Source organism: Lingula anatina, chromosome 7 (genome assembly GCF_051362555.1).
Source record: "Lingula anatina isolate TDL-2025a chromosome 7, LinAna3.0, whole genome shotgun sequence".
NCBI classification, from domain to species: domain Eukaryota; kingdom Metazoa; phylum Brachiopoda; class Lingulata; order Lingulida; family Lingulidae; genus Lingula; species Lingula anatina.
In genome coordinates, this window is record NC_141773.1 from 16,775,393 (window position 1) to 16,795,740 (window position 20,348).

Sequence of the window (20,348 nt, forward strand, 5' to 3'; positions counted from 1 at the left end):
GTCCAGATAATTAAACTTAAACCATGAATTTTTCTACAAAGGAATATGAATTCGAATGTTGATATCAGAAACTGTTAGTATATACTATTTTGACAAATCACACAAAAGTAAACTGTATGTTGCCGCTTAAGGATGGCGACTGCTACTGCAAGAAGACCCGTGTTGTACCTGGCCAGTGTCATTCCTGAGATCGCACAAACTATAAGAAATATCAACCCGAACATTGTAGTGAAAGAAGTGAAAATCGATGGAGACCCAGCAGAACTCAGTGGCAGTAAGTGTGATGCAGCCCCAGAAGTATTATTGCATTTTTTCTCGTACATGATGTGTTCAGTGTAGCATGAAATTCCATAGAAGCTGGAAGAAGTGAAGCAGGTCTTGGTAGTTTCATACTGGATTCTAGAACCAGAGCATAAAACCTGCCACTTTAGTTGGTACATGAAGATAAATTCATGTCAGACGACTATAAAATGATAAACTTGATGTGTGTGTGTGTGTGTGTGTGTCTTGGGGGGGGGGGGGGGGGGGGGGGGGGCGGGGCGGGGGCTCTTTGGAAGGGGGCGTGGTGAACATTAGTGGCAGCAAATCTAATGTTAAGATTTCAGATGTGCCCTATTTGAAATAAATGTATTTTACTGTACAGAACAAAGGTAAAAGAAAAAACCTGCTCAGTAAAGCTTAGCACGAAAATTCATGCGTTAGCACTCCTACTGACAATTCTGATATGTACTAGCACAGACAATACTGTACAATGTACATATCAGAATCGTCAATAGGAGTGCAAACGCATGAATTTTCTTGCTAAGTAAAGCTTTGAAGCCAACTTTTCTAGTATGGAAAAGTGGTCTGAATAACACAATTTTCCAACAATCTTTACATCAACCAAATTATTCTAAGAGCTAGTAAAAGTAATAAATTTTCCTTGTATAAATAATCCTTTCATGCGAAGATTTGCAAAGAAGAAAGAGATGTATATGGTAAATGTGTCACTGCATTAGACAAATATATGTCACTTAATTATCGGTATCTGTCACTGCCTATAAATCTTTCACAAAAATCAGCTTTCCTATTTCAATTTAGAATGTGCATATGACATAAAGTTGTATCATATTTTTCAAGTTAAGACACCCCCAGATGTTCTTGCCTCTGCCCTGAAGGATGCTGAGGTCTTACTCACAGATCCCTTCATACTTGGACCCATTTTATACAGACTGCCCAGAATGAAGTGGGTGATGTCCACATGGGCTGGTGAGTAAATACAATAATTACTCTATATTTTCAGTGGTTAAAAAATTATCAAACTTTTAGAAACATAATTTTATAATCACAAAATTATATTTCTGTGTAGCATTTGTGGTGCTTTTATTGCATGTAATAGAACTAATGTTGCTACCAGTCAATAGGAATGTTTAATTTTAAGAAATCATGACTAAAAAAATACAGTATCTACAAAATTCACAATTTTCCCTCATTGAAAAGATCAAGTGATTACGTCCTACTCTTCATGGAAGTATATACTTTAATCTGAACTTCAGTGAGACGCAATATGGGTCACCTTTTTCATTTTCATATAATTTTCATATACATGTATGAGCATGCACTTATTGATATGTTTGTTTGTACATTACAGGACCTGACAAAGTATTCCAGTTTGTAGACCAGTCAAAACCCTTCCCTGAATTCACATTGACAAGATTTGCTGGGAAATTTGGGCCCGCTATGGCAGAATATGTTGTTGGCAACATTGTGGCAAGAGAAAGACATTTTCAAGAAATAAGACAGGACCAGGAGAAATGCCAGTGGTAAATGAAATTATATTTTTTTTTTATGATTTGTTCCTTTCCCCAATAAAAACTGCTGACTACAGGCCTGATCTCATTCCATTTTTTATTAAACAGGCTCCAGGAGTGTCATGCCTACCCAACTACATGTACCAGACTCGGCAACGAATGATCCCGGATTCACTGGTAGATCAGAGCACATTACCCGTTTTCAAGGTTTGCATCAGTACGCATTTAACAGTATCATACCTGGAACAAATTTTGAGATGATATGCACTACTTTCCAACCCCGCTGAGAATCATCACTATCACATCGGGTACTAACTATAGGCAAGAGCAGTGTCTGATATTTCGAAGCACGTACTGATACACCTTGAAAACGGGTAGTGTGGTTCTATCTACTGGTGAATGGGGGATCATTCAGTGCCGAGTCTGGTAGTAGGGTAGGCCTGAGTGTCATATGTTGAAGTGTTGATCTGCCAAGTGTTTGCAAGCAAGGTGTCCCCCTGGGGACATTTTGTTATTGTCACTGTTAGTGATAATTCATGGTTTCTTTGGTTATTTTTGCACCTCAATTTGTATAGAAAAAATGCCATATTTTCATTCATTCTTTCATTCATTCATTCATTCCTTGAAACTGGTATTCATTCATACTCTCATTTGTTCCTTTAGTCTTTGGTTTTCTTTTGTCAGTAATTTGAAAAAAAAAAATTATGTATGCAGGAATTGGTCAGCCAGAGCAAACTACCGTCTTCTGTCTACTCTCTCATTGGGAATCCTGGGATTGGGGGAAATTGGAAAAGAAGGTGACTTATTCCAGGAATTTTCCTAATTACTCAGTTGATTTTCACATTTTCTGCAGAAATATGCTTTGTAGGGAAGTCTTATTTATTGAATATCATCCTTATATTTAGGTTTAGCATGTTATTTATGGATTTTTAAAGCTGATATTTTGCCTTTTGGTGATTGATTTCATTGAGGCATATAGCAGTTTGTAAATAGAGTTCTATATTTTTCAGATGATGATGAGGAAGGTGATGATGAAGTGTGTGTGTGTGTGTACACGGGCATGCATATGTGTGTGTGTGACAGTGTGTGTGTGTGTGTGACAGTGTGTGTGTGTGTGTGTGTGTGTGTGTGTGTGTACACGGACATGCATATGTGTGTGTGTGTGTGTGTGTACACGGACATGCATATGTGTGTGTGTGACAGTGTGTGTGTGTGTGTGTGTGTGTGTGTGTGTGTGTGTACACGGACATGCATATGTGTGTGTGTGACAGTGTGTGTGTGTGTGTGTGTGTGTGTGTGTGTGTGTGTACACGGACATGCATATGTGTGTGTGTGTGTGTGTGTGTGTGTGTGTGTGTGTGTGTGTGACAGTGTGTGTGTGTGTGTGTACACGGACATGCATATGTGTGTGTGTGTGTGTGTGACAGTGTGTGTGTGTGTGTGTGCACGGGCATGCATATGTGTGTGTGTGTATGTGTGTGTAGTTGAATAAGAAAACTTCAAGTTGATATTTCAGTGGCCCGTGCCTGCCAAACCTTTGGAATGACAGTGTATGGGGTTGTGCGAGGTATACCTGAGAATTCCAAAAAATCTCCTCATGTATCCCACTACAAGTGAGTTGAAAATGAAAAGAATGGTTATGTATGGCTTAACATTGGCCTTAAATTTCAGAGCCAATTTTTCTTTTAGTGTACAAATAGGGCAAATTAATTTTGACAAGCTTTTAAAATGTCGAGTGCCTAAAATTGGCAAATTTGCACCCTGAAGCTTAACACCTATTGGTTGAAGATGATTTAATGAAAATGCTCTGCTAATTTGAATTCAGACTGTTGTCAGAACTGCCAGAAGTTTTCCACAACTGTGATTATGTATGTAACATATTACCCAGTACACCTGAGACCAGAGGTCTGCTGAATGGAGATGTCTTTAAACATTGTGCTAATAAGGTAATTAAGAATAGAACAATTTTAAATTAACAGCAATGCATACCTTACATTTTTGTGAATGATGGTTTTGGTTCTTCGTGTACTTGTATCAGTGCCCCCCCTCCATTTTTTCTGCATGGATTGAAAGAAGGATGTATTCTTTCTTCAGAAATCGGTATTCATAAATGTTGGAAGAGGAGATGTAGTGGATGAAGACACCATTGTAAATGCAATAAGGTGAGGAAAAGTTGAGAAGAAAGATAGTGAAAGATTTTTCTTTGAGTAATTATGTCATAATCATTGCAGTTACTGTAAATTAAGGAAAGTCAGCTATAATAGCTGAAAGTAACATTAAATGCAATAAGGTAAGCTGTAGAATGATCTGGCGTCACACCTTGTTCCTGTATCATCTAATACATTGAATCACCTTTTCAGTCTCACCTAACACAATCTGTAATTTCAACCATCTTGTCTCATCCAACACAATTGCTGTGATCTTAGCTGACAAGTCTCACCTAACACAATTTCTGTGATCTTGGCTTTTATGTCTCATCTAAAACAGTCTCTGTGATATAAGTCATTTTATTACACCTCCTACAACTAACTGATCAGAACTATCTGTGTGATTTCAGCCAAGGCTGGCTGTCAGGTGCTATACTAGATGTGTATCCAGAAGAGCCTCTTCCTGCCAGCAGTAAGCTCTGGACCTGCCCTGGTGTCACACTCAGTCCACATGTAGCGGCTGTCAGTTTTGGATGGCAGGTCAGTCCCTCTCTTTTAGATATATAATTATTTGGCTACATAAAAACTATAGGGAAGAGAAAAATACAGTGAGGTTATGTACTTTAAGAAACAGAAATGCAAATGAATAAAAAGAATAAAAAATATGAAAAATTATGTTAACTCACTCTCTCTTTCTCTCTCTCTCTCAACCAAACAGCGCATGGACAGAATGTTCCTCACACATTACATGCAAAAGCATTTATGGAAATATCAACTGCACCCTCTGAATTCTTTGAATGTGTCATAATCTTTTACTTTTAGGTGGCAGAAGTGGTCTGTGAGAACTATGAAAGATATGTCCAGGGACTGCCACTCAAGTACCAAGTCAGCTGGGAGAAGGGATACTAAAGCGTGGAGGGAGAGAAGGGATACTTAGGTGTGGAGTGGGAGAAGGGATACTTAAGTGTGAAGTGGGAGAAAGGATGCATTTTTTTTTAGACAAAATATTGAAAATATAAAGCTAGCCAGACTAAGCTTCTCTTCATGATTTTTATGAAATCAATACTATATACTAGAGCACTTTTTTTTACCATATCTTTTATATTGACTAATAAAGTGACTAACTTTTATTAAATTTATTTATTAACTTATGGACCTGCCGGTGAATATGCAATTTTTATAAAATCAGTTGTTATTTTTCATATTTAATTGCAATGATATACCAATTTTGACTCTGTGGAAATCTAATGGGAAGATTTATGGTCAGAAGTAATGAAACATTAACTAGATTTTAAATCACGTAACAACAGACAGTATTTCTAATTTTGATATTTGTATAGACTCAGCTGTCCAATATTGCCTTAAATTTTGCCATGCCTTTTGAAATGTAATTGGAATTTAAGCATTTGCTTGTTTATATACATATATGCTAGCTATGCAAATGGTAAGTGGGCAATGCTTTATCAAAACAAATTATCAAAATATTTTTGATGCTTTTTCATTGTCAGCTTTAAAGGGAAAACAGCTCTTTATTTAGGCAAGGAAGTGCCATAAAACAAATTTTCCTGGGGTAAACAAAATATTTCTGATTTATTATGTGTTGTTAAGGTTGTTATTATAAGTGTTCTTATGGAATTTTCATCCCATATGAACAGTTGTTATCCCTTTAAGTTTCGTCATACGTTATGAATTCTTTTCAAGAACATTTTAGTTCTTTTCAAGAGCATTTTCTTAATAGATTTGGACTTTTTGGTCCAATCTATACTCTAGCCCAATTGTGGCCATCAGTTTTAATTAAAATATACATTTAATAATCACAACATTCCTGTTCACCCGTTGACAAAAGTGCATGGGTAAAAGTATTACAAGTCCCCTGTGGATCCCCACCCTCCCCTGCCAAGTTTCACAGATTGAGTTTCTACTAACCTCTGCAGGGATGAGACTGCCATTCAGTGAAAAAGTCCAAAAATATGGCATGAGGTCCAGGGGTCTGCCAATGCCAATGGTATTTTTGGCTCCTAAAAAGTCAGAAATTTGCTGATAGTCAGGGAAAAAAATCTCAACCTCTCATCTGAACTTCAGGGTGCCTGCAGAATGATTTGCAAAACTTTAACACCATTTTTGTCTTCCAACTGCCACTGGAGCAGTGTTTTTATTGCAAAGAAAATTTGAAAGGTATCGCAATGATACATTGAAGAAAATAAATATCTCAAATTGAGATTGCCCATTTACAAATGCAGTAGTTGTTCATTGTCAGTTGTACATTTAAAGCTTTACACAGAAAGGGCACTTGTTCTCATGTCACTTGAAGATAAAGTGTTTTCTATCTGGCTTGTACACAACACCATAGATCTTGCAGGTTGGCTTACAATTACCAACAAAAAAGTTAAATTATTGTCACAAGTGAATTACAATTTGATGATCTGTAACTTTTAGCATAGATGAATATCTTAAATCAAATATGTCACACTGAAATTGATTAGATTTAAATAGTACAAACGATCCAATAATTGTGAAGAATAATGATATATAAATAGTTGTAATGTACAAAACATGCATTGTATAATAATATATAATTCTGAATTATCTTTGGGCAATGTATGGACGGAATGAAACAAAGTTCATTGTCAAATTGTAGACACTCAGCAAATTAAAAAAGCATGACAACTATGTACATAAATATAAATGATAGTCCAATTATTAGCAATACATTAACAGCCTCATATATATATATACATACTGTTCAGCATACAACACAATTTTTAATGCTAAAGGACATTTAGTTGAAAGTATCACCTTAATTTTTGATATGTTTGTCTGGCCTTCAACATCTTTTACTTCAACTTATCGCTTATACCTGTCACTAAACATTCTATTAAGTTGAAAAAGCAGTCAAATTGTGTTTGGAATGGAATGGTGGAATAACGGTATTTCTAATCAGCTGCTTCAAATGAAGATCAAATAATCATTATGGGAAGAGTGAAATTAACACCGAAATTGAAGTTTAGCATGACTTAAAGCCTTGCTGAAACACCCAGCATGTTCTTTTTTAATGGAAGAAGAGCAACCATTATGCTTCTTACCTCTTAAAAGACAAAGAACTTGACACAATGATTAAAAACAAAATGAAGAGACAATTGCCTCAGTATGAAGCAGAGAACAACATATAATTGTCCTCTTGACAGATCTACAAAAATAATCTAGGGATTTTTTTTTTACAACAATAAAAAATAACAGAATACTTGAGACAATTACCAAACATACTTTTCAACATATTTATATTAACAGCTGTAGTCCTTCAAGGTTAACTTTCTGTCTTCATTTATTTCTTACTGATATAGGCATTATCAGCACTACTCAATATCAAAATACCCCTGTTATCACACTTGGTGACAACTTTAAGCAAAATGACTGATGTACCGGAGGCCGTGTTGTGTATTTTGCTACGTACATATATATAATACCATGTCATAGATGATCTGTTTTAAACATAATCACTAGGTGAGAGATGGTAACAGAAAAAGAGTCTGGGCTCATGCTAGCAGACTTGCAATCACCACTGGCTACGTGACTCCACATGGCGAAAGGAAATAAAAATAATTATTCGCCTTCTTAACTAATTTGTCATCCATCAATTCATTGTAAGTGTTTGAATTGAAATAAATAACCAAGTAAGTATAATAACCAGAGGGCTTTTATGACTTGGTAACTCCAACCATCATCTTTGCTATCTTAGCATCATTGTTAGCGATATTGGACTTCACAGCAGCGATAAGGTCAAGCTGGTCAGAGATGGCAGCGTCCAGGTCAGTCAACTGGACTTTGAGGGGTTCTATTGAAGATTCAGTGATACTGAAATGAGGAATTTAATTTAAGAAATTAAACAGCTAGACTTCATCACTAAAACACATATCAGACAAAATCCAAGATGCATTAAAAATTTGAAGAACCTAGGCCACTGACTCGGCCCTCAGAGAAAATTGTCCAAATTGACCAGTTAACAAAGTGAATTGGTAGAGAATGAAACAAGCCCACACTCTGTGATCAAAATTGATTTAAATCATAAATATTTGTCTATGGCTAACATGATTTTTTAATTCAACAAAATATGCATGTGTTATAATATTAAATGTATGAGATAATGACCATGTTAGCACAACACTTACTTTTGCTCTCTTTTTAATGCCAGAGCATGCTCTTTGTTTTCTTTCTTCCACATTGCTAATTCTTTCTGCATGGAGTCCAAATCTTCTTGCACATAGTCCATGATTTTACCTGAAAGGAATAACCATAGGTCAATATTATTTTTACCACATTAAGTAACAATCGTGAATTATAAATGGCATATTTGAGCCCTTTATACATAAACTGATGACTTAAAAGAAATTGTGTACTACAAAACAACATGTTCCTTACTTACCTAAAGGATTTGCACTTCTCGTTAGTGTTTGAATGCTTCCCCGTAGCTTGTCAATTTCCTTTTGTACCATCTCTCGTTCTTTTCTCCTGGCTGCGTCTGAGATCAGAGGCTTCTCCTACAACACACAAGACCAAATAATATTTTCTTCTAGTCTGCCCAAAGATGGATCTCCATAACCCATTTTAAAAATAATCTACATTTATTGGATCAATATGACAAAGGTGGTTTTTCATTGTCATGGCTATTGGATCCTAGCAGTCTTAAAATTCTTGTGAAACAGCCCCCTGGAACTTAGGTGAGTTAGCGATATTACCCACCTGTTCCTTTTTGACTGTCTGATTTTTCTGTCCTATCTGACTGCCTCCCTCCAGCTCCTTCCTCGTCTCCAAGATCTTCTTCACAAGACCGCCATGCTCACCGTCTGTCTCAGCCTCAGTTTGGGAGGAGGTAGGTGGGTCAAGGTCAATTGGAGGTGGAGGGGCAGAGTCCTCGACGACAAATGTGTCATCTTCATCATCATCTCCGCCATCATCCACAATGAGGTTAGATACAGGCTTGCCACTGCCAATTCTTAAATGAAGAGGGTTGTTCTTTGGAATTTGTTTCTCAGTATAGTTTCTCTTTTGTGGTTTTGGATTTTATCTTTGTGTAGTGTGATTTAAAAACAGAGAGAGAGAGAGAGAGAGAGAGAGAGAGAATGCACGCTTCCAAGACCCTTCGAGCAAGGTGCAATAAATTTGGAAAAATAATCTAGCCAAATAAAATTTTCTATTCAAATAAGCTCTCTAATACATCCTAGTAACAGAATTATATAATTAGTTTACCTCATAGCTGGCTCTTCTGTCACAGCTTCTTGTCTCTTCACTCTAGGGGGCGCTGGTCTAGCACTGCTGGGTCTTGCCATTTTACGTCTGAAAGGAAGCAATTTCTTTTTTTTCTTCTTGCACACCAAACATCTACATTTTCATAACTTTAGAATGACGTCATAAACATTAAACCTTCCAAAGATCATAAGACTTGTGTTAATTTTGAAGCTCAGAATCAAGTTTGTCATAATGGCGAATATGCAGTTAAGGCAAAAAAGACTAAATACAAGACCACAAAAATAGCCAGAACTTACGATGCAGCAACTTGGGGTGGTAGATCAGCCTCATTCATGCTTCCATTTGTCTCTGCTTCCTCTTTCTTCTGTTTCTCCTGTCTCATTCTCTCATCTTCCTCATCTGAAGAGAAAAAAAAACTTTCTTAAAAGTTACTTTTTCACAATGAGCACTACGACAAGCACTCTTATGAACCCTTGTGCAATCTACTCTACAACTTTAACATTAAAATCCTTTAAATAGGGTCTTTGGGGCAACTGTGGACTGCACAAGGGTTAAATCAACCATCAGTTGTGAAAGACAAAAAGTAAATATCTCTAATTCAAAGGCATTTCTCTATTTGCATTTACACCTATCTCAATTTCAACTAAAGCTAATGAATAAAATCGACTTCAAAATGATCATCCATTACAGCAAACTTTTGTATCTAAAAATATTTCCACTCTGCCTAAAAAATCTAATAAGCAATCTGTCGCTCTTGAAAATGAAATTCTATGAACTCTAAATCAATAACAGCAACAAAACTATACATACAGATCTAAGAACCAATTGATACCATATTTATCTGATACAATCTGTATTTTAAGAATTCCATTGGGTATCAAATTAACAAATGCAAATGTATTAATTACTTTCAAATTTTTGGGGGTCACTCAGGTGCACAAATGGGACACATTTGAATCTGCAGCTTTTTTATGTCATCAAATTATCATCAACAGCTTGGAGAAAAACACTAGCTAATCCAACTTGTTAGGTTTTATCTTCTTTTCAGTTTTTAAATATTCACTTTTTTCACATGCTTCAGACTGTCAGTTTTAATGAAAAAATATTCTTGATAAAGTAACAAAATGTTTTTGTTTGTTAAAAAAAAAAAAAAAGCTGCAGATATCTGTGTGCCCAAATTTAAATTCAAAACTGGCCATAAATATTTCAGGTAAGATGTTAAGACTGGTCAAAATGGTCAAACAATGACCACTCCTAATCATCTCAACATATGACCAAGTTGTTTGCTCTATGTGAAAGGGGAGAACACTGCATCATCTTGCTCCAATTTGCCATTCTGTGACTAATTTCTTGAAAATTTCATTCATTTCTTCATACATATATTCCTTTCCCCAAAGAAAATAAGTATTTCGAAAGCGTAAATGTATAACAATGATGCAGTCTCGTTTCAAGACAAGGTGTTCCTTGTAACATGATCCCATGTGCATAATGAAGAAATTATTTCCCTTTCCAAGATTTTTTTTTTTTTGCCAAGCACTGTATTTATTGTGAAATGCTATGCCAGAATATAAGTTCACATCATAACCTTTTCCTCTCTCTGCACAAGTGATCATGCATTGTAGGAAACACCTTCAGATCTTGGAATTCCCCATAAAGTATACATACCTCCATCCTCCCCATCGCTAAGCCGTATTCTGCCTGTAAAATCACAGCAAAACAAGAACATGCACAAAGTTAGTGCACAAAACACAGCAACCAGGTGGGCGTGTGGGTGTGAGTGTGGTAGTCACAGGGGGAAAACACAGGAGTTCTTAAAATTATCTCTGTAGAAGTTGAAGATATAGAGCATCTTCCATGATTTATCAAAATTCTACTTTACAACGTAATCCATTTTTTTTTTCAAACTTGAAATGATTTATTAATCATCTACATTTTACTTTAAGGACAATTTCATTGGATACCAAATTAAGAAAATATAATATACATGTGCTCATTACAGTCAGCTACACAAACATGACACCTTTGAACCTGCAGCTTGCTGATGACACCATATTAGCAAACACCACCTTCCAATGAAAAAGTAAATAGCCAGTGGATATACAGCCAAAATATTCAATCCCCTTTAAAAATTATGCCGAGACCTCACAGAAGCCAAAACTTCGCCCCCCCCCCCCCCCACTCTAGAGAACTGTAACCTGCCTAAAATACAGACCATCAGAGAACTTGTGAGATCCCCCTGCTTCAGTTGTCTGTATGTTGTGAAGAGTGTGAGGTAGTTATTTAGTGAAAGCATTAAACAATATAGTGATATGAAACAGAACAAAATGATATTAGTCTCTGGCTGAGGGAATACTTCAATTTGTGATTAACTGTAAAAACATTTTGACTTTTACTATAGATTTGTTTTTTTTAATAATACCTCACAAAAGGAAAGTTTTTAAAGTCTGAATTCAGACTCTAGTAAGTGTCTAAATTGATCCTTCTTTTAGTGAGATAAATACATTTTCATTTACAGCATTAACACAGTTTCAGGGCTACTCAGCATAACTCTTATTATCTTCTGCTTTCAACTGTAAAACATTTTCCTTTCTTTTTCTCCCACCAATAATTTGTGATACACTTTCCCAAATGCATTCCCTCTTAACCAATTTAAGCAATCTATTAATTATTTAATGAACATAAATTATTCACATACATTTACTTAATACTGTGCATGATAATTTACAGTAATGGTAATAAAACAAAAATAATTATACATTAATAGACCGAGTGTGTTGTTATATTTCAGTGGTGAATTCGGTGTTAATAACAATTATAATACAAAGTTATTCCATGTGCTTGCCACAGCATCCCACAGGAGCAGCATGTGCCAACAACAAGAATACCATCACCAACAACAACACCAGTAACAGCAACAACCAACATGCAGCAACATTAACAGTGATTGTGCAAGAGACATGCATGAAGTGGGAAGAGAAGAAAGGGACCAGGGGTAGAAGCTTGGACCACACTTAATTAACACTGGCCATGAACCAGTTACTAGACAGCAAGCCAACTCTGAAAACTTTTTCACAGACAGCTGGGCTGCCATTTCTAATATTCCTATAAAGAGGTCTTAAGAATAAGAACAATTCCACTTGTCCATTCATCCATCAGTTTACGAATTTCAGCCCATATAAACTTGCATGATCTATGCAACAGGTAATCTACAATAACACCTGCAGTTTTGCATGCCATTTCTACAGGAAGACTTCCAGGCTACCTTTCATGCACACCTAAGCTACTGCTGTCAAACATGAAGCAACAACATTTTTTAAAATTTATGACTAATGCACCCAGACAAAAAATATATCATCATTTCCAGACCAAACACTGATATGTACACATTTAGTTTCTATGGGACTCCAATCTTCATCTTTACATCTAATGCAACTGCATGCATTTGGGACCATGCAATTTACACCCCCCTCGTCCAAATTTTTGTTACAACACAGAGCTTGCAACATGTAATACAATATCCTTTTCTATGTTTTTTTGTGGTTTAAAATTGACAAAGAAAATGTAACCCAGGAAACTGAAGCCTAGCATCACCTTATCAAACCAACTTTAAACAAATCCTTTAAACAAATAGCTTTGACTTCCTTGAAACCAACTCTTGATTTAATTTAAGTTTTCTGGAATCATGAAATCAGTGATAAAATATGAATTTTTTCTCTTATTTTCTGGCTCTCTGTTATGTAGAAAATTTATCAAAAACCTTCAAATCAAACTTCCAAGATAAATATTCAATACCCATTGAACAATATGCTTCATTTATCAAAAGTAAGCATTTTGAACTGAAATGTTTACAATTATTGTTCTCTCACAGCACTAAAAAATGGTTTCCAAGTACAATCAGCTTCCTGCATATGTAAGGGAATCATGAAAAACTACCCATAATCCCTTTCTTCTGTTAGCAAGATGCGTCAGGCAAATCACCACAGCACATCAGGTGGGAGGCGAGGGACAAAGGGGAAATACATACCATCTTTGTGCCGCCTTCGAGACCCTTTGGCCGAGGATGGCCTTGGAATGCGTGCTGGAGGTTCCTGTAAAACAGGTGTTGCGAAATGCTATTTATTAATACACCATCAGTTGGTGTATATAAACTATGAAATTTGACTTGATATGATTATGATTGGCCAAACATAAAACAAAAACCTATGCTCTCATGGCAAATAAAGGAATGTGAGATGGTGTCAAAAGGCTGATCAAGGTTTAAAACAAAGGGCTATAGCAAGTCATAACTTTATCTGATAAGGAAATATAAATGCATGAGTTGTAACATTATATCTTTTGTGAAAAAAAAAGAGGAGAAAATATACCTCTTCATTCTGAGTCTCTTCTGTTGTGCCATTTACTATAGGCTCCTGATTTTCTTTACGACTTTCATCATTTGCCTACAATCATATAAAAAGTATATGTTATACTGTGAAATGTAACAATATGACAGACTTGCAATACTGATTGTGATACAGACAATACAATACAATATTGTAATGCAAAGCAAAATTCATAAATTTAACCAAAAGAGAGCATTAAAAAAACTTTATCCAATTCAACAATATGCAAATTAATAACCCTTTTCAATTTTTTTTGAAATTAAAAAGGAATATAAATAAAAACTTCACCTTTTCTTTTTCTCTCTCCTTTTCTCTATCCCTGTCACGATCTTTTTCTCGAGATTTTTCTTTCTCCCTATCTCTTTCTTTATCTCGATCATGCCTGTCTCCTCTATCTTTATCTCTGTCTCTTTCTTTATCTCTATCTCTGTCCCTATCTCTGTCTCTATCTCTATCTCGAGATTTTTCCCTGTGTTTGTCTCTATCCCTGTCCCGATCTCTATCCTTGTCCCGGTCTCTATCCCTGTCCTTGTCTCTATCCCGGTCTCTCTCCTTATCTCGATCTCTGTCTTTGTCACGAGACTTTTCTTTAGCACTTTCTTTGTCCCGGTCTCTACTTCTTTCTCGATCCTTACTTCTTTCTCTATCTTTACTTCTCTTGTCCTCGTCCTTTTTCTCCTTAAGATAAAAATATGTTAAAGATGAGTATTAAAATCTACTTAGTTCTTAAAAGTCATTTATATTTTTCAGTTCACAAGATAAACTTGTTTGGAACACTGACAAATAAAAAAAAAAAAACCTTTGTGATTTTTTAATTGGCACTGCTGTCCATTAGTACTGAAAATAAACAATACGGTGAACTTAACACTTACATCTTTCCCTCTGTCTTTCCTACCACTAGATGGCTTTCTGTCGCCTTTGTTAAATTTATCTACATATTCATCATTATTAACCTGAAACAGAGTAAAAATAAATGTAAATACCAGGGCACACTGAACAAAACAGCACCTTAATTTGTGCAGTGAGCAACACTTAAAACAGGAACCCTCACTTCATTTTATCATGCATAAGTCAAGTGTCAAGGCCTAACGTATCTAATGCCTTGCATGAAAAAAAACAGACATTAATACAGACAATCCAAAGGGTGTGACATTTGCCTAATGACTAAGCAAGAAGTGTCAGAAAAATATTGTGGTCGATTTCATTAACAATGGCATTTTCTCAATATTTCTTGCCTTTTTGCCAATTGCCTCTGCAAGGGCTTGAAGAAACTCATTGGTTTTCTCTGGCTCATGTCCTGCTACTATTTTGACTGGTTTAGCATCCAACTGACGGCCTAAGACCATGCCTTAAAAGTAAATTCAAGCATGTTAAAGCAATTATGACTACAAACTTTCAACCAAATTCTACATGATATTCTGCTTAGTTTCTATGCCATGTGTGATAATATCTCAATTACATAAATGATAAGATACTAATGCACATAAACCTTTTAAAAACTCTTTTAATGAAAAGTGATGGGCTGAAATTTTAAGTACACAGAAGTGACACTTACCAACAAAGTCTATAGATTTTTGTAAAAATGCCATTTTACTATCTTTGTCCTAAAAAGTAGAGAAAAATGAAAGAGTCTATGATGAGCAATTTTTTTAATTATTTGAAGCACCATTCATCAAACAACTTAGAAGACATCATTACAACATCCAGGCAATTGCTTCACCACAAAAATCCTTAAATTAAATGCAAAAGTTATGACAGTATCAAAATCCATCAAAAGTGTAATTTGCAAACTATATTGAACAGATAATGCTGACATGACATTTAGCAATGATGTTTTACCTTGACATTGTCAGAATTCATCTCTGAATCTGTATATAAGCCTTTCATGAACCCTGTATTTTTTATCACCTGAAAAATAAAGACAAACGTTATGTATTGAATGGTACGCATTGAAAGAAAAAAGAAAAGGGGAATAAGCGTTAATTTTTTAATGTTGCATTATTAGATGATGAAGCAACAGTACTAAGAAGAGCCCTTTTCTCCAAAACTGGAACTTTTAAAACTGCGTTAATATGACCTAATGAATCATAACATGAGGTAAAACAAATAATAGCATACTACGCTGGACAGAGCTCTTGACCAATATCTCAAACATCCAACTTACCGAAGTCATGACATCGTGAAGAAATCTAAACGGTGGTTTCGATAACAGTTTTTCTGTTAACGGAGGTTTCTTTATCAATTTGCCTAAAGAATCCTGAGTCTTTTTTATAAGTCTGTCATTCATCTTGAGTCTCTAACTGTTAACACACTTAAAACCAACAAAGTACACCAATTACGCAAAAGGACTTGTCAAAACTTCTATGATTCCACAACATAGCACTACATTATTTTCTTCTGCTCGGAATTCCATCCCATAATATCCAAACATTGACCTGCGCAATGCATACATCCGGCTGGAAAGCTTGGTGTTGCCATGCAACAGCGATGCACCTTGAACAGGTGCCCCTACACATCTAACGCAATCAGGCCATTGCTGAGTTAAAGGTCCTGACAAATATTGTACCCCGACTTACTATTATATATCCACAAATACTTAAGAAAAAAGGTAATACCCGTCCACAATTTCACATGGAGCCAAAATCATATGAATTGTTATTTACATTATTAACATTTAACATTAGAACAGTTGATGAATGTTCAAATCTAGTACAATCAACAGACTTCATCAGACCATTTTATTTACTTGATGTGACGATTTTGTAATCTGTGATACAGCAGAATAAGAAAACAAAATGATTTTGATTTGTAATATCCAACAAGTTGCCAATAAAACTAATGTGACAACGTGTCACTTAAAGTAGTTAAAAACTGATGGAAATTATTCTTAGTAGTAATGTTGTTCATAATAGTTTTTAAAACTTCTAAGGTTAGGACAAAAGCTCTTACAGGTATGCTTTCAACACAGCATAGAAATTGAAGAGTTTTAAAACTTAAGTATTATGAATTGTTCAAAATTGATTTGCAGGGTTGAAGAGATGAGTCAAATAACTTTTCATAAAACAAACTTTAATTGAAAAAAAATGCAAGCTATCAACACAATGGTACCTTGGAATAACACTTTATTTTTAAGTTCTTGCTTATGTTTTAAAACTCACATTTGACAATTTAAATTGGAGAATTAATATTTACAAACCCAGAATTATAACATGTACATCTTTGCACTTATAATAAATAGTCTAACAATTTAAAACACTATTAAGGCAAAAGCATCTTATTTCCAGAAGAAAAAATATTTTTTAGTGGGGATATACCAGATGACATGTAGCTATTTTTCTGACATAAAAGAAATAATATGCATATCAAAGTGAAAATAAAAAAATTAGATGCTAATAACTAGATCTACATTCAAGTTTGCGCATTTTTAAAATATATAAAAAGTCCTGAGAACTTTCATTGCATGATATGGGCCATGCCATTTTTTATCACACAGCAACATATTGGTCAAATGACAGTATCTTTGTGCCCTTGGGTAACATGGTAAACCATTAATATGTGATTGAAGAAATAAGCCCTCTCTGTCAAGGAGAGTTGAGTCTGAAGCTCATTTCTGACTCATCGGAATCATCAAGATCCACTCCATAACGAGGGACGGGGTCAGAGTCATAGTCCAAGAGCTCTGTGTCTGTGATGTGCGAGTCTCCTTCCACAAAGCTGGCAAATCTGAAAGTGATGGAACACGTTGAACAGATTTTAATAGGTAACATTCTGCGAGATTGTATAATTCCCTTTATAGTCTATACTGCATCTGAGACCCACTGTTCATGAAAGGTGACTAAATTACACAAATTGCAACAATTTCCTGGGAAACATTAACAAATTTAATAAAAATTGTAATTGAATGCCTCTGATTCAAATCCTATTCCTTAACTATGAGGAACAAACATCCACAATAAAAATCCCCTTGTTCTACCTGGCTTGAGAGTTGATCCTGACAGTACTGGAGTCGGGTATTCAGCAGTCCCACAGTTGGTATCTTTTCTATAATCATTATAATTGCCCTACCTGGATGGAGAATTGATCCTGGAAATAGTCCTCCATGCATCACACTTAGGACTGAGACAATACTGGCGAAGGCTCTCCAACTGCTGGCGCGTGTACTCATCAGCCTGGCGTTGGTACTCCTCTTCACTTAACAGGTGCACTTTGGGTGGAAACCGCCGTCTCCTGTCCATAAAAGAGGAACATAGAATCGAGTTTTCCATAACACATGATGGGGTCACAGCTATGGTTTCAATGCAGGTGAATATTTTTTTCACATTTGAAACTCAATGCAATGTATTTTTTATTTTTATATTTTCACTTGATCTATTCAATTTCTTCATTACATTTTAAGAGGGAATATTTTTTATCTACATAGGTAAAAATTGTTTGTATGCTTGCTATGCTATTTTAAATGTGGTCAACTAACCTTTTGCCACTACTCACCACACTGATAAAATATAGTGTAATATCTTCCTTGGAAAACAGTGAATTGTTAATATAACAATGATAGTACTAATGGCAACTTCCTGGATCTGTCTTGTGCTTCCATATACCAAGCCTAAAGCACATAACTGTAATGTCCACTTTATGAGATTAAGACTCCTTGGGTCTGTCACTGGACCTCGCCAGTAGAGTACTGCTAAGGTTAATAATCCTGCAACTGCAAAGTAGCCCAGGACGTAGTGTGAATATGTTTCTAGTATGTTCTGCACATTTGACCACATGGCATTAAGAAGAAAGAGACTGAAGGACCAACCTCCTGCCAGCACAACATAGCCTGTTTTCTGAAAGTATTAATATGTATATGTACACTCAAAGCAACAAAGCTTTGTGCAGAAAAGGCATTTTTGCCATTTAATAAAATTCATTGGCCCACTGTTTTAAAATGGAAAATGATCATGTATCAACATGAATTGTTTAAAATGTCATTAGTGCATGCATATTGCATAGTATTTTTCATAATTACTAAAAAAATCTGAATATAACATGGAATTATAATTCAGGATTTCATGTATTAAAAACAAACAACAAGCTAAAACATTCTAACATGCACCATGGCCTGGCAGTAACAATACAGGACCATATGTATACCTACCCTGGGCACAAACCTGCTGACAATAAACACAATGATAAGACAAGAAGCCAGCAGCCCCACAGTCATCCCAGTGCCATAGTAGAATACAATGTTCTTGCTGAGTCTTCTGGCATTGAAGAACAAAATCAGTCCCAGGAACAGGTATGTGATCAGCCAGGGGTCTATAGCTATTATTGAAAATTAACATTCAAAAATAAAAGTATGAATAAAACAAAAATAGTTCTCACATAACTATAGTAAAAGCACAACTATAGTAAAAGTAGAGAATAACTACAGTAAAATATCTGATCCTAGTTTTGGACAAATTTGCAATCTTTTAAACAGAAATAGTAATCTGCCCCAATCCTTAAAAAGTGATTAAATTGAAATGAGATGCCAAATTTTAAAAATATTGAACAAATACTTCAAATATTCATATTTCATGAATTATGCCTTAAATTTTTGTAATTATAATGCTAACCTCTAATCTTTAGTTTTACAGAATAACTAGTTTTGGTTGCCACACCAAGACATGACAACCTAAAGGTATCCATGGTAACCTCCTCCTTTTTCCATGGCAACAAGTTAAACCATGACTTCATGGCATTGTGATACTGTTCCTGCACAGCTGAAGTATTGGCACCTTTGAACAGCTCATAGTCCTCCTCACTGATTACTAGCCGTAGCTATGGTGACAAAAGAATGAGCTCTGTCATAACTACATAGTAAATAGTGTCTAATTTTTGGCACCAAATATGAAATGTTATTGTCTAAAAATGATATGAAGCTGCTTTCATTACATACATTGCAACAGTGATACTTGCAATATTACAGGGTATATAAAGTAACATGTCACTTATTAATTAATTTTTTATGTTGAATCTTGTGTCATAAAGAAATTAGGAAAATATATCACTTACAGTTGCAGTAGTCCATAACTTTACTGCCTTATACTCCTCCCCTTCATAACAAAATACAACCAGCCTTGAAGTAGGTCTTGAATCAACTTTCTGCTCATTATTACTTTTTGTTAGACTGTATACGTAAGTCTCTGTGATAAAGTTGAACAAGAAAAAGATTAACTTTGTTTTCATCGGCATGGTATTAAAACAATCCAAACAGCTCTTGGCTGGCTATTTAATATAAATATATATTTAAAGGAAACCCATTTACCAAATAAATAAATAAATAAATTATAAGGAAAACTTCCAACTAAGTTACTGGTGTTTGCACATTGAGCATTTGCAACAAAAATATTTTGTTAGAAGATTTATCGGTTCAGCCACAAATAATTTCAAATCACGTACAGATGGCCTCTTGGAACTATCGTTGAAACACATGCACTAGCTTGTAAATGTACTAATTCTAGAAGCATGAATCATTAGCTGAACTTGAAGATGAAAGTTGGTAAAAGGATGACTTAGTTCAGAAATACGAGGATTCCTATTTAGAATCCCCACTATTTTATTCTGTCACTTACCGAGAGATTGTACTAAAGAGGATTTTAAACAAGTTATGCATATGACCCCCCAAAATATTGCAAATTTCCAAGTAACTTCTGCACCACAGGAACGATTTCCCGCCGGCCTGGGCGCAGACATCTTGAAATATAATCTCCAAACTAAGATATAGACAAAGCAAATGCCAACTGTTCATTGTGTTACTT

At 35.3% G+C, this 20,348-nt stretch overlaps 3 protein-coding genes across 4 annotated transcripts; 1 reads left to right on the plus strand and 2 right to left on the minus strand.

Moving 5' to 3' along the window:
- The first annotated feature begins 82 nt into the window (after positions 1 to 82).
- On the plus strand, positions 83 to 6,172 carry LOC106176180 (uncharacterized). The gene is made up of 9 exons (XM_013558443.2): positions 83 to 274; positions 1,120 to 1,248; positions 1,631 to 1,802; positions 2,505 to 2,587; positions 3,307 to 3,403; positions 3,616 to 3,736; positions 3,885 to 3,952; positions 4,348 to 4,477; positions 4,760 to 6,172. The coding sequence occupies exons 1-9, from the start codon at positions 133 to 135 to the stop codon at positions 4,844 to 4,846; spliced, it is 1,029 nt and encodes a 342-aa protein (XP_013413897.2). The 5' UTR covers positions 83 to 132; the 3' UTR covers positions 4,847 to 6,172.
- On the minus strand, positions 6,056 to 16,000 carry LOC106179756 (TRAF3-interacting protein 1). 2 transcript variants are annotated; one of them, XM_013563493.2, is made up of 15 exons: positions 15,728 to 16,000; positions 15,403 to 15,471; positions 15,119 to 15,167; positions 14,799 to 14,911; positions 14,436 to 14,516; positions 13,852 to 14,241; positions 13,546 to 13,620; positions 13,206 to 13,269; positions 10,847 to 10,879; positions 9,478 to 9,580; positions 9,182 to 9,268; positions 8,675 to 8,927; positions 8,358 to 8,472; positions 8,104 to 8,212; positions 6,056 to 7,789 (listed from the first exon to the last, which is right to left on the minus strand). In XM_013563493.2, the coding sequence occupies exons 1-15, from the start codon at positions 15,848 to 15,850 to the stop codon at positions 7,633 to 7,635; spliced, it is 1,821 nt and encodes a 606-aa protein (XP_013418947.2). In that variant the 5' UTR covers positions 15,851 to 16,000; the 3' UTR covers positions 6,056 to 7,632. The 2 variants fall into 2 exon arrangements, with proteins under 2 accessions (XP_013418947.2, XP_013418948.2); XM_013563494.2 differs by lacking the exon at positions 10,847 to 10,879.
- A 668-nt stretch (positions 16,001 to 16,668) lies between these two features.
- LOC106176185 (nuclear envelope integral membrane protein 1-like) lies at positions 16,669 to 20,322 on the minus strand. Its single transcript, XM_013558450.2, has 7 exons — positions 20,163 to 20,322; positions 19,603 to 19,733; positions 19,164 to 19,368; positions 18,704 to 18,870; positions 18,052 to 18,392; positions 17,629 to 17,790; positions 16,669 to 17,286 (listed from the first exon to the last, which is right to left on the minus strand). The coding sequence occupies exons 1-7, from the start codon at positions 20,281 to 20,283 to the stop codon at positions 17,145 to 17,147; spliced, it is 1,269 nt and encodes a 422-aa protein (XP_013413904.2). The 5' UTR covers positions 20,284 to 20,322; the 3' UTR covers positions 16,669 to 17,144.
- Between the last annotated feature and the right edge of the window lie 26 nt (positions 20,323 to 20,348).

Bases quoted from the DNA above. Each gene is read 5' to 3' on its own strand.
- LOC106176180 (XM_013558443.2), top strand. From the start codon at position 133: ATGGCGACTGCTACTGCAAGAAGACCCGTGTTGTACCTGGCCAGTGTC. The intron at 2,588-3,306 runs GTGACTTATTCC...TTGATATTTCAG, and splicing joins GGGGGAAATTGGAAAAGAAG to TGGCCCGTGCCTGCCAAACC. The intron at 3,953-4,347 runs GTGAGGAAAAGT...GTGTGATTTCAG, and splicing joins ACCATTGTAAATGCAATAAG to CCAAGGCTGGCTGTCAGGTG.
- LOC106179756 (XM_013563493.2), bottom strand. From the start codon at position 15,850: ATGAATGACAGACTTATAAAAAAGACTCAGGATTCTTTAGGCAAATTG. The intron at 13,270-13,545 runs GTATATTTTCTC...CCTGTTTTACAG, and splicing joins AAGAGACTCAGAATGAAGAG to GAACCTCCAGCACGCATTCC. The intron at 10,880-13,205 runs GTATGTATTTCC...GTGATTTTACAG, and splicing joins TCGAAGGCGGCACAAAGATG to GCAGAATACGGCTTAGCGAT.
- LOC106176185 (XM_013558450.2), bottom strand. From the start codon at position 20,283: ATGTCTGCGCCCAGGCCGGCGGGAAATCGTTCCTGTGGTGCAGAAGTT. The intron at 19,734-20,162 runs GTAAGTGACAGA...ACTTTATCACAG, and splicing joins CTCTTTAGTACAATCTCTCG to AGACTTACGTATACAGTCTA. The intron at 17,791-18,051 runs GTGAGTAGTGGC...TTTTATGGACAG, and splicing joins CACTATATTTTATCAGTGTG to GAGACGGCGGTTTCCACCCA.